Raw genomic sequence first — 16,227 nt, forward strand, 5'->3', positions numbered from 1 at the left:
AACCAGAGACAAGTGTTCTGACCACACAGCAGTGACAGAGTCAGAGGTCAGGGCAGGTGCAGGATGTTGTCCCTGGGCCTCACCTGTCACCTGTGAGCTCCTGGGACTTGGTGGTGCTGAGGAGGGAGCCTGGGCAAGAGAGCGTGCCCCCTGTCTTGATTCACCATAGTATCCCCATGTGACCATAGCATCCCCGTATCACCTTGTCACCATAGTGTCCCCATGTCACTACAAGTTGTGCTGTTTTCCCTTGAGTCCAAGGACACGACACTCCAGCGCCTTCAGGGACCCCCCTGGACACTCTGTCCCTGGAGGCCCTGTGAGCGAGTCTGCCTGCTGAGGGGCACCAGGGAGACCTGCCTCACTGCCATCCAAGCACCTTCGGGTCCGGGTCCTTGACATGTGGCCAGAGCACCAGGTCTTCACTGGAGGCCGTCTGCACGACTGAGTCTGGGGCTGACCCGGACCGAGTGTCTCTCCTGAGCCAGGTGCCCTCCAGGTGTCCCTCTCCCCGTCTGTCCCTTCCTGTGTCTCCACACCCTGAGGGTGGGCATCTGGGTTGCCCTCATCGGGCACGTGGTGTGAGGCCCAGAGGGCCCTGGGCACCTGGCTGAGCCCACCCTTTTGCGGGTGCCCGGCGGCGGGGCATGCAGAGGGGCCGGACCAGAAGCAAGCCTGCTGACCCTGGGGAGGCAGGGTGGGGCTGCGGTGGGGGGGGGCAGCTCAGAGGCGGGGCTGAGCGGCACCTACCCCCTCCCCCGCCCCCAGACCAGGCCGGCACCGCCTGAGGCTCCGTGGGCTGCAGGAGCCCAGTCTCAGATCACAACCTCGGGGGCCTGAGTCCCAGAATATCTTGACTGACTTTCTGTGACTGCTCGCCCCGGCAGCACCTGAGGGACGTGACCGCCGGCCTTCCTCCCCCGCAGGAGCAGGTCCAGGCAGGGCGCACGGTCGGAGCGGCTGCCCCGGGGAAAGGGGGGCTGTGGGTGCCAAGAATGCAGGGGTGGGGCCACGCTGAGTGTCCGGCGAGGCCTCTGCAGAGAGGATTCCCTAGGAACCCCCTCTGCCCACACCCCCTCCCAGAGCTGCCCCTGGGCGTCACCTGAGCCGCCAGGTCCATGACCCTCCCCTGCACCCCCCTGGGCCCCGCCCCACTGCACTCCGGGGCCTGCAGGCGGAGGGCGCCGCGTGGCTCTGCAGACTCGGGCGTGCCCCGACCGCACCTGCAGGGCTCCTGTCCCGGGGCCGCGGGCGCTGGCCGAGCTGCACCTGCCGTGGGCGCGCCCTCCTTGGGCCGCATACCTGGCGCTGGGCTGCAGGCCCCGGCCTGCTCACATCCTGCTGTGCCCGCGGAGGCCAGACTGCATGGCCAGGATTTCCTACCTGACGGGACGCGGGCAGGGGCGAGTGCCGCTCTTAACTCTTCATCTTACCTGTTATCTTAAAAAAAAAATTCATGATTTTAAAACCATGCCGGTAGTCAGAACATCTCTTTCTTGCTACCCCATCATCCCTTCGCCCTCCCCCTTCCTCCTGGTCCTCCCCTCCCCCCACTGTGTACTCCTGCAGGTGGGCACTCCCTGGGGTTCCAGTCCCCTGGCCTGTGCTCTGCAGGCTGCACACTGGGGCCTCTGTGCGCAGACCTAGACAGGATGGTGCGCTTGGCAAGAAGGAGGCGTCCACCCTTCCTGGCCGTCAGCTGACCCTGGTTTCCTGAGGTTGCTATGCTCTTCTGCATTTACACGGGTCAAAATCAGCAGGTCATATTTAGAAATTCAAAGAGGCAAGAAGCTTGTTCTCTACTTAGTCAAATTCACAGTGTCCCGTTCAGGAACATGGCGGGCACACCCAAGGGTGGACTGGGCTGGTTGGAGCTCACATAACCTGGATGCAGCGCCTGTTTGCTCAGTAGCCTTCAGACGCCTGTGCTTCCATGCAACCCTGTATCCTACTGATTTCTATTTCAGCACCCAAGAGCCAGTGAGTGCCACAAGCACTGGAGCCTCGAGTGGGGTTGACGGGAAGACAGACATTAGCGGGACAGCACCAATGGCTTCGGGATTAGCAGGGTCATGACAAGTGAGATATAATGGTCGTCTGAATTAAATGTGCCCATTATGGTCCATTTTGGTTCACTGAGTACTAAAATGTTGATGTTCACTCTTGCTATCTCCTGTTTGGCCGTGTCCTTGATTCATGGACCTGACGTTCCAGGTTCCTATGCAATATTATTCTTTACAGCATTGGACTGTACTTTCACCACCAGACACATCTACAACTGGGCATTGTATCCACTTCGGCTCAGCCTCTTCATTCCTTTTGGAGCTATTTCTCTGCTCTTTTCCAGTAGCATATTGGACACCTACGACCTGGGGGGCTCATCTTTCACTGTCATATCTTTTTGCCTTTTCACATCATTCATGGAGTTTCAGGGGACTCGAGTGTGTCTCATAAACAGAATAAACTACTGTGTGTTTCTTTGAGTCTGTGGGGAGGATGCATTTGTGGGTTAACAGGGGGGAACTTCACAAAAACAGACCCCAAGAGTGTCACATTTGTGAAAATCCTAGTGACACTTCTTTGGAGCTTTATCCTGGCTTCATGAGCTCCGTTTCTCTAAATACACTGGATGACTGAAGGGTTTCTAGGGGACCCTTCACAAGACTTCAGCTCCGCCACTCAGACGACGCTCCACACTTGTCAAGGGGAGGACCCAGAGCTGGATCTTCAAGTCATCCAAGTCCACTGTGTTCTTATTTATTCATCAGCTACGAGATCCTGGTGAGGACATTGCCTGTCCTAGACCCCTGTGTCGACGGTGTACCCCTATTTATCTCGGATTTCTGTCACACTTCACAGTTTACAAAATGGCAACATAAACTTATTCTCACTCATTCTCAAAGTCCCTATGCGAGGAGGCAGAGAGTGGAGGTGTTTTCCCATTTTATATGAAACACACTTGGTAGAGTGTTTATAGCCTATGGGGATTCCTTGGGGGCCCTTTGGTAAAGAATCTGCCTGCCAATGCAGGAGAGGTGGGTTTGATTCCCTGGGTCAGGAAGATCCCCTGGAGAAGGGAGTAGATACCCACTCCAGTATTCTTGCCTGGAGAATTCCTGGCGGGCTAAAGCCCCTGGGGTTCCAAAGATTCAGACAAGACTTAGCAATTCAATAACATTATGGGCTGAGAATATGTGACTGTCCCACTGTGACCACAACTTCTCCGCGCAGCCCTGATGGATGGTGCATATTCCAGTCCCCACCAGCTCACAAATCACCTTTCACTTATGTCGGACTTTCAAGTCCATGTGGCCTGTGTGAGGCAGTCAGAGCTGGACCGAGGTGGGAGGGCCTGGTGCAAACCCATGGCCCCGCCCCATACTGGGGTCCTTGGGCTGCGTCTCTGCCTCTGTAAGGCCACACGGTCACTTCTGTGTGTGCTGCAGGATCACGTGGCCTCTGCTTCTCCTTCTCTACACGGAGTTCTGTGTCTGGCACCGCTCTGTCCTCTGTGTGAGGGTTCAGCTCGCCCTCTCCGGGAAGGACTTCCAACATTCCCCCATGACCTCTCCTCACGGCCTCCTTGTGGCAGGGCGGGGCCCAGCTGTGTCCTGAGCTCCGGGCTAGTCGCTCCCACCAGGAGGCAGTGGCTCCACTCAGAACACCACTGCAAGGGGGGACATGCCCACTCCCGGCCTGCCTGGGGCCCCGCTCCAAACCTGGCTTTCTGTCCCGGCTCTGAGGCCCCGAGGACTGTCCACGCCGAGACCTGGGCTGGGGACAGGAGACGGTGTGCACAGGCCGAGGGCAGGACGGCTGGGACCTCACCTGGTTTCTGCAGACACCTCCAGGTGGACTGTCTCTCCCGTGGAGATGCCAGGGCCGGTGGGTCCATCCCAGGGCCGGATGGGCAGGCAGGGCAGGAGGAGGTACAGGCAGACAAGAAGATGCGGGTCCTGGGGAGGAGTGTTTTCCTGGCAGATATGGTGGGAGGCTTGGGCCACAGGCTTAGAACAACGGGACCTGGAGCGGTGTATCCCCATGGGATTGGGATGGGGAGAGAGTCTCCTGGGCTGGCCCCACCATGGCTACCCTTTTCTCTGCTGGAAATCTGGCATCTAGGGGCCGATTCTTGTTCCAGGGTGTGTTCAGGGTCGGCTCCTTCTTTACTGGTGACCAGACTGGAGCCACTTCAGCAGGTTGTGTGCTCCTGAAGAGGGAGGGGTGGTCCCCCAGGAGGGGGACACATGTGACTTCTGCACTTTCTGGGTATCGCCAGGCAGTTGCACAGTTAGGGCATCATGACCAACACGTCATCTGGGGTGCATGTCTGTTCCTTTCCCCAGTAGCTGCATGTGAACCCCGACGACTGGGAGGTCAGGGATGCTGAGAGGGCTGCTCGGAAGAACCTTCGCTAGAGGGGCTATTGGTACAGTTTCTGAGCCTGTGTGATGGGAATTCCCTTGAACCATCTCTACAACAGGGCTCTTGCTGGGGGAGGGAGGAGGGACTCCAGCAGAGGGGGACAGCAGGGGCGTCACAGGGGTGTCACAGGGTGCAGAGCCTTCGTCTACACCGCGGACTGGGCAGAGGACTGATTTAGGCTGGGTTACCCACCTCCCCCGCCCCTGCCAGCTTAGCCCGAGGTGGGACTCATGAATGTTTTGGATGATTTTATGATGCAGGCAATTGCAGGCTTGGCTTCTCACAAGTGCAATCTTGTTCCCAAAGATATTTGCAGGTTAAGAATGCAGGACTACCAGTTTTCAGTGGTAGCTTTTAAATCCTGTGGCTGAAAAAAAAAAAAAAGTTACTTGTTTCCCAAACAGAGTCTCTCTGTGCTGCTCAGGGGCTGTGCAGCCCTCCCAGAGGGGCCTCCCAGGGCGTGGATGGGGGAGCATGTTGAGGAGCCAGTGGGAGGAAGCCTCCAGGTTACAAGTGTTCCCCGCAGCCCCCACCCGGCCACCCCGGGGCAGACGCAGTTCTGAGCCCCCCTGAGCCTGGAAGGAGGAGGTGGGGAGGCAGTGGGGCTCACACGGAGTAGGAGGAGAGGCTGGTCCTCAGGGGGACTCGTGTGCTCGGAGGACCTGCTATAAAGCTGAGTGAACCCTCGGGGCTAAAGTCATTCACAAGCTGCCACAGAGAATCTAGACATCTAAGAAAGCCACCGGAGGGAAGAACAGGGCAGAGGCGCAGGACCCAGCGTGTCCTGGGCTGTGGAGAGGCTCTAGCCACTTCCCTTGGGTACCCCACCCTCAAGTCCCACCACAGTGTTTTAAAGGCTTTTTTAGTTTTAAATGAAGTCAAGTAGTAAAACAGGGTTATTCACATGGAGGTTGACCTACAGGGAAAGGGTCAGGGACAGATGTATAAAATCAGGGTTTTGCATGATCCATTAAAATCACAGTCGATTATGTCCCGCATGCTGGCAAAGAAGTAAATAGAGCGGCACAGGGCAGGGTTGGTCCTCACGAGCCCGCCCTGCCGGCCTCCCCAGGACCGTGTAGTCACACGTGCCGGAAATCTCCTGAGATGCAGGCCTGGAAGCCAGCACTCTTGCTCACAAAGTCACCCCACGTAAGGAAGTGATGAAGCTTGTGAGGAGATTTATCTCCGAGGACAGTTCATTTGGAGAATTATTCGTAAGAGCAAACATGGGGACATTCAAATTGTGAAGGGCAGGGAAAGAGCCTCTCAGGATGGCTCTGGACAAGGATTTCCTGACCTGAGGGAATGTTCCTGACACAGTGGTTCATAAAAAAGCAGCTTAGAAGAGGAGGTTCAGTGGCATCCCCTAAAAATATGGGTGACTCTGTACAAAAACGTAGATGTCCTCACAGAGGCCTTAAGAAAGCCTGAGAGAGTCTATAACAGAATATTAATGTTTTAGTTTCATCTTAAAATTTCTTAAACTTCGGAAATATTTTTCAGTGATTATTATTTGTGATTGGAAAAATACAATAAAAATTACAAGCATATTGTGTTGCATTTTTTATATGCCAACTCAAGACAGAAAAATTGTATCAAAGTCCATCTGTATGAGAATCCAAAACTTTAAGAAAACACTTGGACAGTAAAATGTCTTCTATTTCATGAAATTGGAGATTTCACTTATTTATAGCACTTCATTTTTAACACTAGGTATTCTTTTGCTAAAATGTAATAACGCATATGCAGTAACAAGAGGAATTTGATAGGCCGTGTGGCCTTACACATCTGCACGTGGACCGGGGATTCCCACTTGACGTCCCGCGGCTGCCCTGGAGTTCGCAGGAGGCAGACGTGGCTCAGCAGCAGAATGAAGCCCGTCTTTCTCGAGCTGCGTCTGATGCCCTCAGCACGCACTGGAAACAGGGGCAGGGGAAGGCAAGGCCGGCTTTGGGGATGCCCGGCCGGTGGGCACATGTGACGTGGCCCCGGACGAGGGGCTGCACAAGGGGCGCCCCAGGTGGGGTGATGTGGACTAAGCCTGGGGGCAGAACAGAGTGGAGGCTCTGCATCTGACCACAAAGTGGGTGTCTGGGCTGACTCACAGCCAGACCTCACCCCAGACCCAGGGAGGAGCATGCCTTGCCCCTGCGCACCCACAGATGGGTCAGCCTCGTGGTGCCCGGGGCCCCTCTGGGCAGCAGGCTGAGCCTTCAGGCACTTCAGACAGCGACAGAGAGCATATGAAAACAGACCCAGCCTCTCTGACTGTTACCCAGGGCACAGCAGGAAGGTGTCTCAACACTGAACACCAGAATGATCATTCTTTGGAAAACGTCTTGGTTACTGATTGCTCCAAAGGGAATTCAGTAGTTTCAGTGATGTTCAGATGGGTGCCCACCATCTTTCCGTCATGAAGAAAACAGCTCATGATTACATGCTCTCTCTATTCATTTCATTCATGGAGATATTTTATGATAGTTTGTGCCAACAGATGGTCTAGGTGATAACTCCTCTCTGCAGCGATAACCCATTGGGCCAAACCCAACCACAGCTAATAAGGAAATCTGTGTCTGCGTCTATCTTACTTGATCTTACACCAAAGGTGATGATGTATGTTAGTCAACCCTGACCCATTCCCCCTCAAACACACAATTCACCAAATTTGCCCGCACCGTCCAGGCTAAGCAGGAAGAACACACAGTATGGGTGAGCCTCCCTTTTTACTCACTTGAGATGACATTTAGGAATTCACACCTCATTGAATTCATTTGGATCTTTGAATACTTGGGCTTCAAATTCTTTCTGGCTCTGCAAAATGGAAGTGCTCGAATTAGTACAGACTAACAAAAAGTGTTCTGTGTGTCTGCCTGACATCCGAAGAGCCTGGCAGCGATGAGGAGCATGAGGTGGGGGCCTGGGATGGGCTGTGTGCTCATTCTCAGGTGCTGACTCTGCTCCAGCCCAGTGCTGGTTCAGGGACCGCCAGGAGGGTGAGACCTGGCTCCCATGGGCCCCTGCCCACAGGCTTAGTCCCAGAACCAGGGGCTGGTTCACAGGCCAGAAACAGGGGTTCAGCTCACCACAGTGGGACTGTAGGAGGGTGGGCACCCTGGGGATCCCAGAGGGCTCATCATGGCACAGCCAGGCTGCAGTGGTAGCTGAGATGCTGGAGGGAGACCTGGGGGTGGGGAAGGGACAAGTTCGAGGAAGACACGAGCCCAGCTGGAGATACAGATGAGAGACTGGGATGAGAATATGGCAATATTCATGTATCGCATCACTCCACCTGCCTAACACCTTTCAACAGATCCTCATGACCTTTAAGACAAAGGCCAAGCTCCGAGCTCCATGCACTGGGCCCTTCCGTGTCCTCCAGGCTCATCGTCAGCCTCATGACTCCAGATGCTCTTCTAATCCTGTCCCCCTTTCCCTCTCACACATGACACTCCCTCTGTGTGGGTGGGCCCTGCTGCCCCTGTGCATCTGGTTCACCACTGGGTCCACAGGACCCACAAGCCTGCCTTGTCCCTCCAGCTGTCCACCCAACTCCCTGCAGCAGTTTCCACGTCCCCTCTTGGCCACACTTGCCCCTCTGAGCCCCAGCACCTGGGTCCTGGGGACTCTGTAACCCATGATCAGTGAACCCTGGCAAGTGACCTACACTCTCTGAGCCTAGGTTTCCTCATCCATAAATTGAGGACAATGATATTGCCGACTTCACGGGGTTGTCAGACGACAGGTGAGGCCACAGGGGGCTGCCAGGACTGCTCATGGTACTGATTAGCAATGCTGGTATAATAATAATTATTATCATGTAATCATTTTCTGTTGTTTTTTTTCCCTGCTCTGGAGTGCAGCCCTAGAGTTTTTCATCTGGGTTTCTGGCCCATATTATGCTTCAATAATAGTTTCTTGCAGGAACAAACAAGTTAGTGAATGAAAAAGTCACAGCGGACTACCCAAGTTCAAAGACACAGACCAGCCCTATTTCTTGGCTGCCTTTCTCTTTTAGAAGCCGTCCTCTATGGGTGAATGTGACTCATCTGATCACTTGCTAAACCAGGGAGTCCTGGGCTGCTGTTCCTATAGGATGCTTTGGTCTCTGTTCCGTGAACACACGCTGTTACCTTTGGGTCAGGGAGACATGGCCCAAACGCTTCCAGTAGAAGGGTCTCCTCCCTCACGGCCTGTTCATAGTCCGCGAAAGACAGCTTCCCATCATGATCATGGTCCTGGGGGCAACCGCCACGTGGCAGTTAACATGGAAACACTGATCACAGACACACACTATCTTCTCGTGGTCCATGGTTCAAAGAAAGATGTTAGAAAAGTAAAAGACTAAGTGATGAAATGGAAAAGGTCCTTTAATACCACGGTGAGAGAGAACAAGCTGGCGCTTTCTTTCACCAGGCAGGAAACTGATTCTTGTTTAGTTGCTAAGTCGCGTCAGACTTTTTGTGACCCCATGGACTATAACTCGCCAGGCTCCTCTGTCCATGGGATTTCCCAGGCAAGATTACTGGAGTGGGTTGCCATTTCCTTCTCCAGGGGATTTTCTTGATTCAGAGATTGAACCTGGATCTCCTGCATTGGCAGGCAGATTCTTTACCACTGAACCATCAGAGAAGCCCAGGAAAAGAGTTTCTGTAATTTGAATTCTTATTTCTAGCCCATCTCTGGCTTGTGAATTTCAGTGCATGCTAAATCACTCAGTTGTGTTTGACTCTTTGCAGCCCTATGGACTATAGCCCTCCAGGCTCCTCTGTCCACGGGATTCTGCAGGCAAGAATACTGGAGTGGGTTGCCATTCTCTTCTCCAGTGGATCTTCCCCACCCAGGGATTGAACCCATGTCTCTAATGTGTCCTGCACTGGCAGGGAGGTTCTTTACCACTAGTGCCACCTGGGAAGTGAATTTCAATAGAAAAGTCTGAATGATCCATCTCACCATTTTCTTCAGTGTGATCTCCACCAAGTCTTTGATGCCTTCGTCAGGGTCTTCCTCAGACGGCTGCTTCAGGAGGCTGTTCTTCAGCATGTGGAACATCTCCTCCTTGGAGATGAAGCTGTCCCCGTTCAAGTCAAACACTTCAAAGCAATCTTAAAAAAAAAACAACCGATACAAAAGTGCTGCCATTAGCAAGGTAGAGTTTGCTCTGATGGTTTTCAAGGCCCAGGGCTCTAGGGTGATGCTCTTATCAAGCCCCAGGACTCAAAGCAATCAATTCTCATAATAGATGCTTAACGTCCACTTACTGAATAGACTCAACAGTCCTAGAAAGGTTTCTTACACTTACCTATGAAGAGCAGGCCAAGGAACAACAAGTTGACAATTTCATCTTGGAAACCTTGGAAAACTGATTGAAATGTGCCTCTTAAACAGAGTTCACTGGGGGTGAATTAGGAATTAACTAAGAATCAGAAACTTGAATCAATGTTTTTGACTTTTATGATTATAATTCAAGTAACAAAATGTGTAAAATACTCAATACTTTCATCCCTAAAGGCATGCATATATGGTTAGCATGTGTGCCACATGCCTGTGTGGTCTTGCTTGGCATGATTCCTCCTTAGAGTGTCCTGATTTGTCTGTTTACTACTTTTCCCCACTCTTATTATTGAGTTGAATTTGCTCCCTACATGAGGTCAATGGGAGTTCAAATCAAGCAAACAACAGAGAAACCCACCACACTGATGCACATTCTTTGCACCTGCTTATCATAAAGTACAAACCAGTAGGATGGCGTGAAATCTTACATTTCATTTTTTCTTCCAAAGTTCCTCGGAGAAACACTGATAATCCATAAACCCACTCTGTTACACTTATGCAACCATCGTTGTCTTTATCAAACCCTCGGAAAACTAAAAAAAGAGAGAGACATACAACATAACACTTGTGCTGAGATTGTATTCTCAGTGAAGGCCTGCACCACACTGCTCACTCTTCATGTTCAAGCAAAACTTCAGGACCATGTGGTCCCATGTTCTCATTTGACAAAATGGGAAACTGAGACATCATAACACTGGAAAACTCTTTCACCTAAGCTTTTACATTCTCCCTTCATACTTTGTGAGAACAAGCACACTGAATATCTAAAGACATGAATCAACAATTAACATATAAACAAGTTGGTATATTACATGTTGGTATGTTAACATGAAATATATAATATTTTGTATTTTTGTTACTCAATGAAAGTAATGCTACTACATGACAGGCTATATCTTAATTTTTACTAAAATACTCTCAATGGTATAAGGACATTTAAGTGTCCTTTTGAAACTATTTTTAAAATATTATTCTATTTACTAAGTAGAAATAGAAATGTTTGGGGTTTTCTGATATAAGGTAAAGGAAACCTAGTTATTCAGGCTGACTTTGTCCTCTTCTTAAATACACAAAAAGAGTGGTCGCTATCTTCTTCCCTACAAATATGAAAATTAAATTTTTATGTTCAAGTAGAATTGGGATCACAGAACATGAAGGGTCCATCCCAGGGTTTGCCTGAACTCCAAACTGTTTTCCTCAGTTATGGCTGGATCTGGCCCGTCAGGATGCTGGCATCTGCTCACCCCTGTCCATGATCATGTCATCCGTCATCCCAAACGTCCCATGCAGGATGTTCCGAAAGGCATTGCGGTCCAGCCCGATGATCACGCCCTGCCGCTCGGTCACTTCTCCCACCAGGTTATAGAAGAGGTTGATAAGGCATTTTACTTCAAATTTACTAACTGGGAAAGAATAAAATTAAGACATAACAAAAGGCATTTTAACCTTTAAAGTCCAGCTTCAACTCTGCATGAATGAGTCTTCAAACAAACAACACTGGAGCCGTCCACAGCCAGCTGTCGACAGGAGATGACCCTGCTTTGAGACTCATGACCCCCAGGTTAACAGAGGACCCCACCACCCCAGAGTCTCGCCACAGCAGAAACAACAGCCATCCTTCCCATGTACTGAGGCTGTCATATTTAGAAAAAAAAAGATAATATCAGCCAGGTCACCTGAAAGGCAACTCTGGGGTCTGATTATAACCTGAACAAGGCAGCAGAGGTGAGCATGGTGATGTGAAAAATGGTAATTTTCCCCATCATTAAAAAAAATAATTTTATTTATTTGTTCATTTTTGGCTGTGCTGGATCATCATTGCCACGTGCAGGCTTTCTCTAGTTGTGGCAAGCAGGGACTGCTCTCTAGTTGCAGTGCATGGGCTTCTCATTGCGGTGGCTTCTCCTCTTGCAGAGAATAGGCTCTAGGGCACAAGGGCTTGGGTAGCTGTAGCACCCCGTCTCTAGAGCACAGGCTCAGTAGTTGCAGCGCACAGGCTAAGTTGCTCCATGGCTGTGGGATCCTCCCAGACCAGGGATCAAACCTGTGTCCCCTGCATTGGCAGGCAGATTCTTAACCACTGGACCACCAGGGAAGTCCTCTGCAGCATTTTGATTATAGGCATTCATGAGATTTACAGTGTAGCGTTCCCCTGGAGATAGATACCAATCTCCCCCAAACTAGGCACCAACTTGCATCTCACATTAGCTTTTGTGAAGCCATGAGTCAGATATTGGAAATCAGAATCACCTATTTTCCAATAAAGAAGGATTTAAGCATATGCTAGCACACAGGAAGTGTGGGTTGTGGGTGATGTGAAAATGAACAGGCAACCATGCAGCAGCACCTTGGAGGAAGAACACTTTTGTCTAAAGCATGTGCACACACGTGCCTGCTCGCAGTGTACATGACTGTGGAAAGCGTGGCGCAGTAAACACAGAGCTGATTGTGTCCCGATCACCGTCTGAGGTGCCTCGCTGGAAGGATTAGTGTCTGGCATTAAGAACATAAAAAGGAGTTTAAATATGAACTACAGGTGGAAGATGGGGAAGATTTTATTTCAAAACATGACAAAATTGTGGTTGAGCATTTTTAAAAACAAAGAAGATGTGTCCATGTACAAGGAAACAGCACAGAGAAGCGGGTAAATTCCATCTTGTCTTTTAGGCCAGGAGAGGTTTGAGGGTGATTTCTGGTTTGGGGCACCACAATTTAAGAGGAACATTGAAAACTTCAGAAAATAAATGATTTAGTAAATAGATTGATAAATAGTAGACAATGATACAGTGGTTATAATTTTTAAAAGAGCTGTTAGTTGCTACAGAAAATGGTATGAATAGTATGTCACTTCCTCAAAAAACTTAAACATTGAAATACTACACAATCCAGTGATTTCACTTCTGGGTATTTTCCCCAAAGGATTGAAAGCATGGACTTTGATACTTGTGTACCAGTGTTCATACCAGGAGTATTCACAACAGTCAAAAGGTGGACGTAACCCAGGTGTCCATGGAAGGATGAGTAGATGGGTGTCCATCCATACAATGGACTATGATTCAGCTTCAAAAAGGAGGGAAGTTGTGAATCATGTTACCATATCATAACTCTTGAATACAACATGCTAGAGTGAAATAAGCCAACAAAGATGACAAATATTTTATGATTGAACTTATGTGATGTACCCAGAGTAGTCAAATTCACAGAGACAAAAAAGTAGGTGGTGGGTGCCAGGGGCTAGGGGAGAAGGAAGGGACCAATAGTCTCATGGGGACTCAGTTTGGGAAGATGCGAAAGTTCTGGAGATGATGGGGGGCATGGCTGCCCAAAAATATGAATGTACTTAATGCCACTGAACTGTGCACTTCAAAAATTAAAGTGATACATTTTGTGTATTTGTGTAATACACAATTTGTGTAATACATTGTGTGTGTTTAACCACAATAAAAACTCTAAAAATAAAAAGTGATGTTAATGGTTGGAGAAGAGAGACTTGCATGAAAGATGATGCGATCTGTTGTTCATGTATATTAAATGCTAGCTGAGGGGGTGTTGATTAGCCATTTTCCCATCTCAGCTGAATAAAAATGAAAGAATATTAGCTTATTACCCAAAGTATCAAAGCTGAGTAATTTTTCCACAGGAAAAATTCTCTTGCTGAAATGTTTCTTAAATTCAAGAATACAATACTAAATGAAATTAGGGACATCGGAGAAGGGATTTTTCATCTTTTCGGATTGGTGTAAGTCTGCTCTGCAGATCAGATCTGCCAGGTGGTGGATTAACTAGACCACCACTTAAGATACTTTCTTCTCTGATTCTGCAAAATCTACTCACTTCATCCTGCTGGGAACATCACCTGGCAACTAAAAGGAAATCTGACTTTAGAAGAAAGGTCTTCTGTGTAAAGTTTCAAAATTATTACAACGTCTATGATTAGTTGCCTGGCCTGGGATTCTCACTGTTTCTACAGAATTTAATCATCAAGTTTCTTAAGACTTACTTGAAAAATTTTATGTGAAGGACAAAAATCAAAACCGTTGACTGGTTTTCTTGTCCCGTTTTCACTTATCTTTTAATATGTTCACAGAATGTCTGCAATACATTTGCAAACACACTGGAAAAGGAACTAAATCAAATTCAGGGTTTGCCGTGTATAGTAGTTATTGCATTGTTCATTCAATATGTGACTAGATGTTTTAAGAAAATCTGGTCTTTTCCAACAACTGAAAGTATTTTAAGAAAAACAATAGGACAAAACTCTCAGATTATAGTAACCATAATAATAGATTATAGGACAACTTTTATTTTCAGAGTTTAAGATGCTTATACATACCATAACTTTTATTTGCAGCACCATCCTGACAGACTTTCCTACCTCTCATTATATAATATACTAACTCTGATTAGAAGGCACTAGATTCCATAAATCTTTAAAACTACATCAAAACATGTTTGCTCTTCTTTCTTTGCACAATGGAAATAGTCTTGGGATTATGGTTTCTTCTACTTTTTAAGAGGCCAGTAGTTTTGTAATAAGCACATAACTTATAAGCTGGATCATCAAATATTTATACCAGATCCATAGCTTCCTTGCCCAAGCACAGTTCTGGTTTTGAGTCTGAATATAATTATAAAGTTACCTGTGAAATTCTAGGACCACTTTTCAGAATATGTGTGAGATGGGAGTAGGGAGGTTATTAACATTAATATCTTTCATAGGTGTTCATCTTGTCACCTGCCAAGTCTCCTTCACTTTGCAGGAAAGTGGGGCCCCAGAGATGGGAACAGATACTCTATTGTGTGATTAGCTTTTTTGAGCTCCTTGGTGTCCAGGCACATTTCCTTGCCCTGAGATACAGGTTTCTGTACCACTTTAATCCACCTTTCCTAAGGACGTTCAACCATTGATAACCACTTTCCCATAAGGTTCGCTTAGTAATTTCCAGAACTTGGACCTTGCCAGTTGGTTTGCTCTAAGAAGAGCTTTTTGTTGTGCTACTTCTCTTGATTCCAGTGGGTTTTTAGTGCTTGTTTTCCACCTAAATCTGAGGCTAGGGCCACATATGTCTTCAGGGTAATTAAATCGCATTTCTTATAAGGTAAGGGGAAGTTAAGAGAAGGTTTGAGAAGCAAGCACGTGCATGCATGAGTGTAGAATTTGGTGCCTGGACATCTGGAAATGCTCCCTAAGATCCTGGGCTCTGTGGGTGTCCACCCAAAGTAGCTGATGCTAGTGTTCCCTTCCAGTCTTCTCTTTAGGGTCAGGCGTGGAGGGCCTCTGCAGACCGGACTCTAGCACCCGCAGGATAGGGCCTGGCCCGGGAGTCTCTGCCCGCCCGGCACTTGATTCTTACTTACAATGCTTGCAATTTTTAGTTAAGGAGTCCGTCAGCTTCTGCAGCTTCTTGCGGTTCATGTTGGGAGCTCAGGAAACCGGGAAGAGGCCGGTGTCCTGTGGCGGCTGCCAGGACGGTTGCGAGCCCTGGGTCTGGGGCTATAGGCAGGTCTCCCCTGTGTGTGTACGCGGTCCTAACACGCGGCGTGGCCGGGGCAACGGCTGGGCTGCCGCCGATTGGCTGCTGGGCAGGAGAGGGCGCGGTCCTAACAGGCGGCGTGGTCATGGCAACCCTCGGGCGGCCGCTGATTGGTTGCTGGCTCTGCGCTCTCTCACTGGGCAGCGGGCCAGGCTTCCTCCGACCGCTTTCCGACTGTGACGTTGGCGAGTGACAATCCAGGTGTGTCTGGCTCGGATTCACAACCCCTTTGCTGTGCTGCACCGTAAGTCAAGGTCTGAATTTTGTTTTGCGCTCCGTGCGGGGATGTCTTGGGTGGTGAGCGTGACCCCAGGTCCTCAGGGAGGTCTGGGAACCTGGGGGATGCAGGAATGAGCAGGCGTGGATCCGGACGACAGCTGTGCAGGAAGGGAGGGTGAGGGGCTTGCTCTCAGGTTGCCAGTCCTTTTGCTCTGATGCCAGAAGGGAGTCTGCAGCAAGATATCTTCAAGGTTTTGATGATGTTACTGAGAGCAAGAGGAACTTGTAATAATTATTTTTTTCCCTTCCCTGTTCATTCTTGAGGTAGCGGTGGAGGCTGTCAGTCGAATATGGGGAAAACCCCTAGCAATTTTTTAAGCTGGATAAAGAGTCAACCTTCCAAATAAAGACATGTTGACAAAGGACAGTGGCTCTGGGGTACAACCTGAATTTGCTTTTCTGGAAGGATATCCCAGCAAAATGAATCTTTTACTTATTTGAAAGATAAGTTTTTTGACTGCAAACAAAGGCTAGTTTTTACATCTTTACTCTGAGAGAAGTTTCTGCTTTTAACACAGATAAGACACCCTGTTTGAATTAAGACAGTAACAAGGGTTAGCTCAGCCAGAAGGAAAAAGTCCTACAATATTCTCCAACATGTCACTTGGTTCACTTCAGAAGCAGTAATTCTTTTTAATACAAATTATTTTATAGT

At 49.1% G+C, this 16,227-nt stretch overlaps 1 protein-coding gene across 9 annotated transcripts; it reads right to left on the reverse strand.

Annotated features, from left to right (window-relative positions):
* Positions 1–1,298: 1,298 nt before the first annotated feature.
* EFCAB1 (EF-hand calcium binding domain 1) lies at positions 1,299–15,281 on the reverse strand. Of its 9 annotated transcripts, XR_005724578.1 has the most exons (9): positions 15,118–15,281; positions 11,004–11,162; positions 10,188–10,292; positions 9,728–9,787; positions 9,379–9,530; positions 8,559–8,663; positions 7,160–7,239; positions 3,829–4,792; positions 1,299–1,440 (listed from the first exon to the last, which is right to left on the reverse strand). XR_005724578.1 is itself a non-coding variant. In XM_040261182.1 (8 exons), the coding sequence occupies exons 1-7, from the start codon at positions 15,173–15,175 to the stop codon at positions 7,180–7,182; spliced, it is 699 nt and encodes a 232-aa protein (XP_040117116.1). In that variant the 5' UTR covers positions 15,176–15,281; the 3' UTR covers positions 5,979–6,344; positions 7,160–7,179. The 9 variants fall into 9 exon arrangements, 5 of the variants coding, with proteins under 5 accessions (XP_040117116.1, XP_040117117.1, XP_040117118.1 ...); XM_040261182.1 differs by lacking the exons at positions 1,299–1,440; positions 3,829–4,792 and adding an exon at positions 5,979–6,344; XM_040261183.1 differs by lacking the exons at positions 1,299–1,440; positions 3,829–4,792 and adding an exon at positions 5,979–6,492.
* Between the last annotated feature and the right edge of the window lie 946 nt (positions 15,282–16,227).

The sequence above is a fragment of the Oryx dammah genome, unplaced genomic scaffold (assembly GCF_014754425.2).
Source record: "Oryx dammah isolate SB20612 unplaced genomic scaffold, SCBI_Odam_1.1 HiC_scaffold_19, whole genome shotgun sequence".
Classification (NCBI taxonomy): Eukaryota; Metazoa; Chordata; class Mammalia; order Artiodactyla; family Bovidae; genus Oryx; species Oryx dammah.

Excerpts from the sequence above, each read along its gene's own strand:
- EFCAB1 (XM_040261181.1), bottom strand. The coding sequence starts at position 15,175 with ATGAACCGCAAGAAGCTGCAGAAGCTGACGGACTCCTTAACTAAAAAT. Across the intron at positions 10,293-11,003 it reads TGACATGATCATGGACAGGG|TTTTCCGAGGGTTTGATAAA; the intron begins GTGAGCAGATGC and ends CTCTTTTTTTAG. Across the intron at positions 9,531-9,727 it reads CCTTGGCCTGCTCTTCATAG|ATTGCTTTGAAGTGTTTGAC; the intron begins GTAAGTGTAAGA and ends TTTTTTTTTAAG.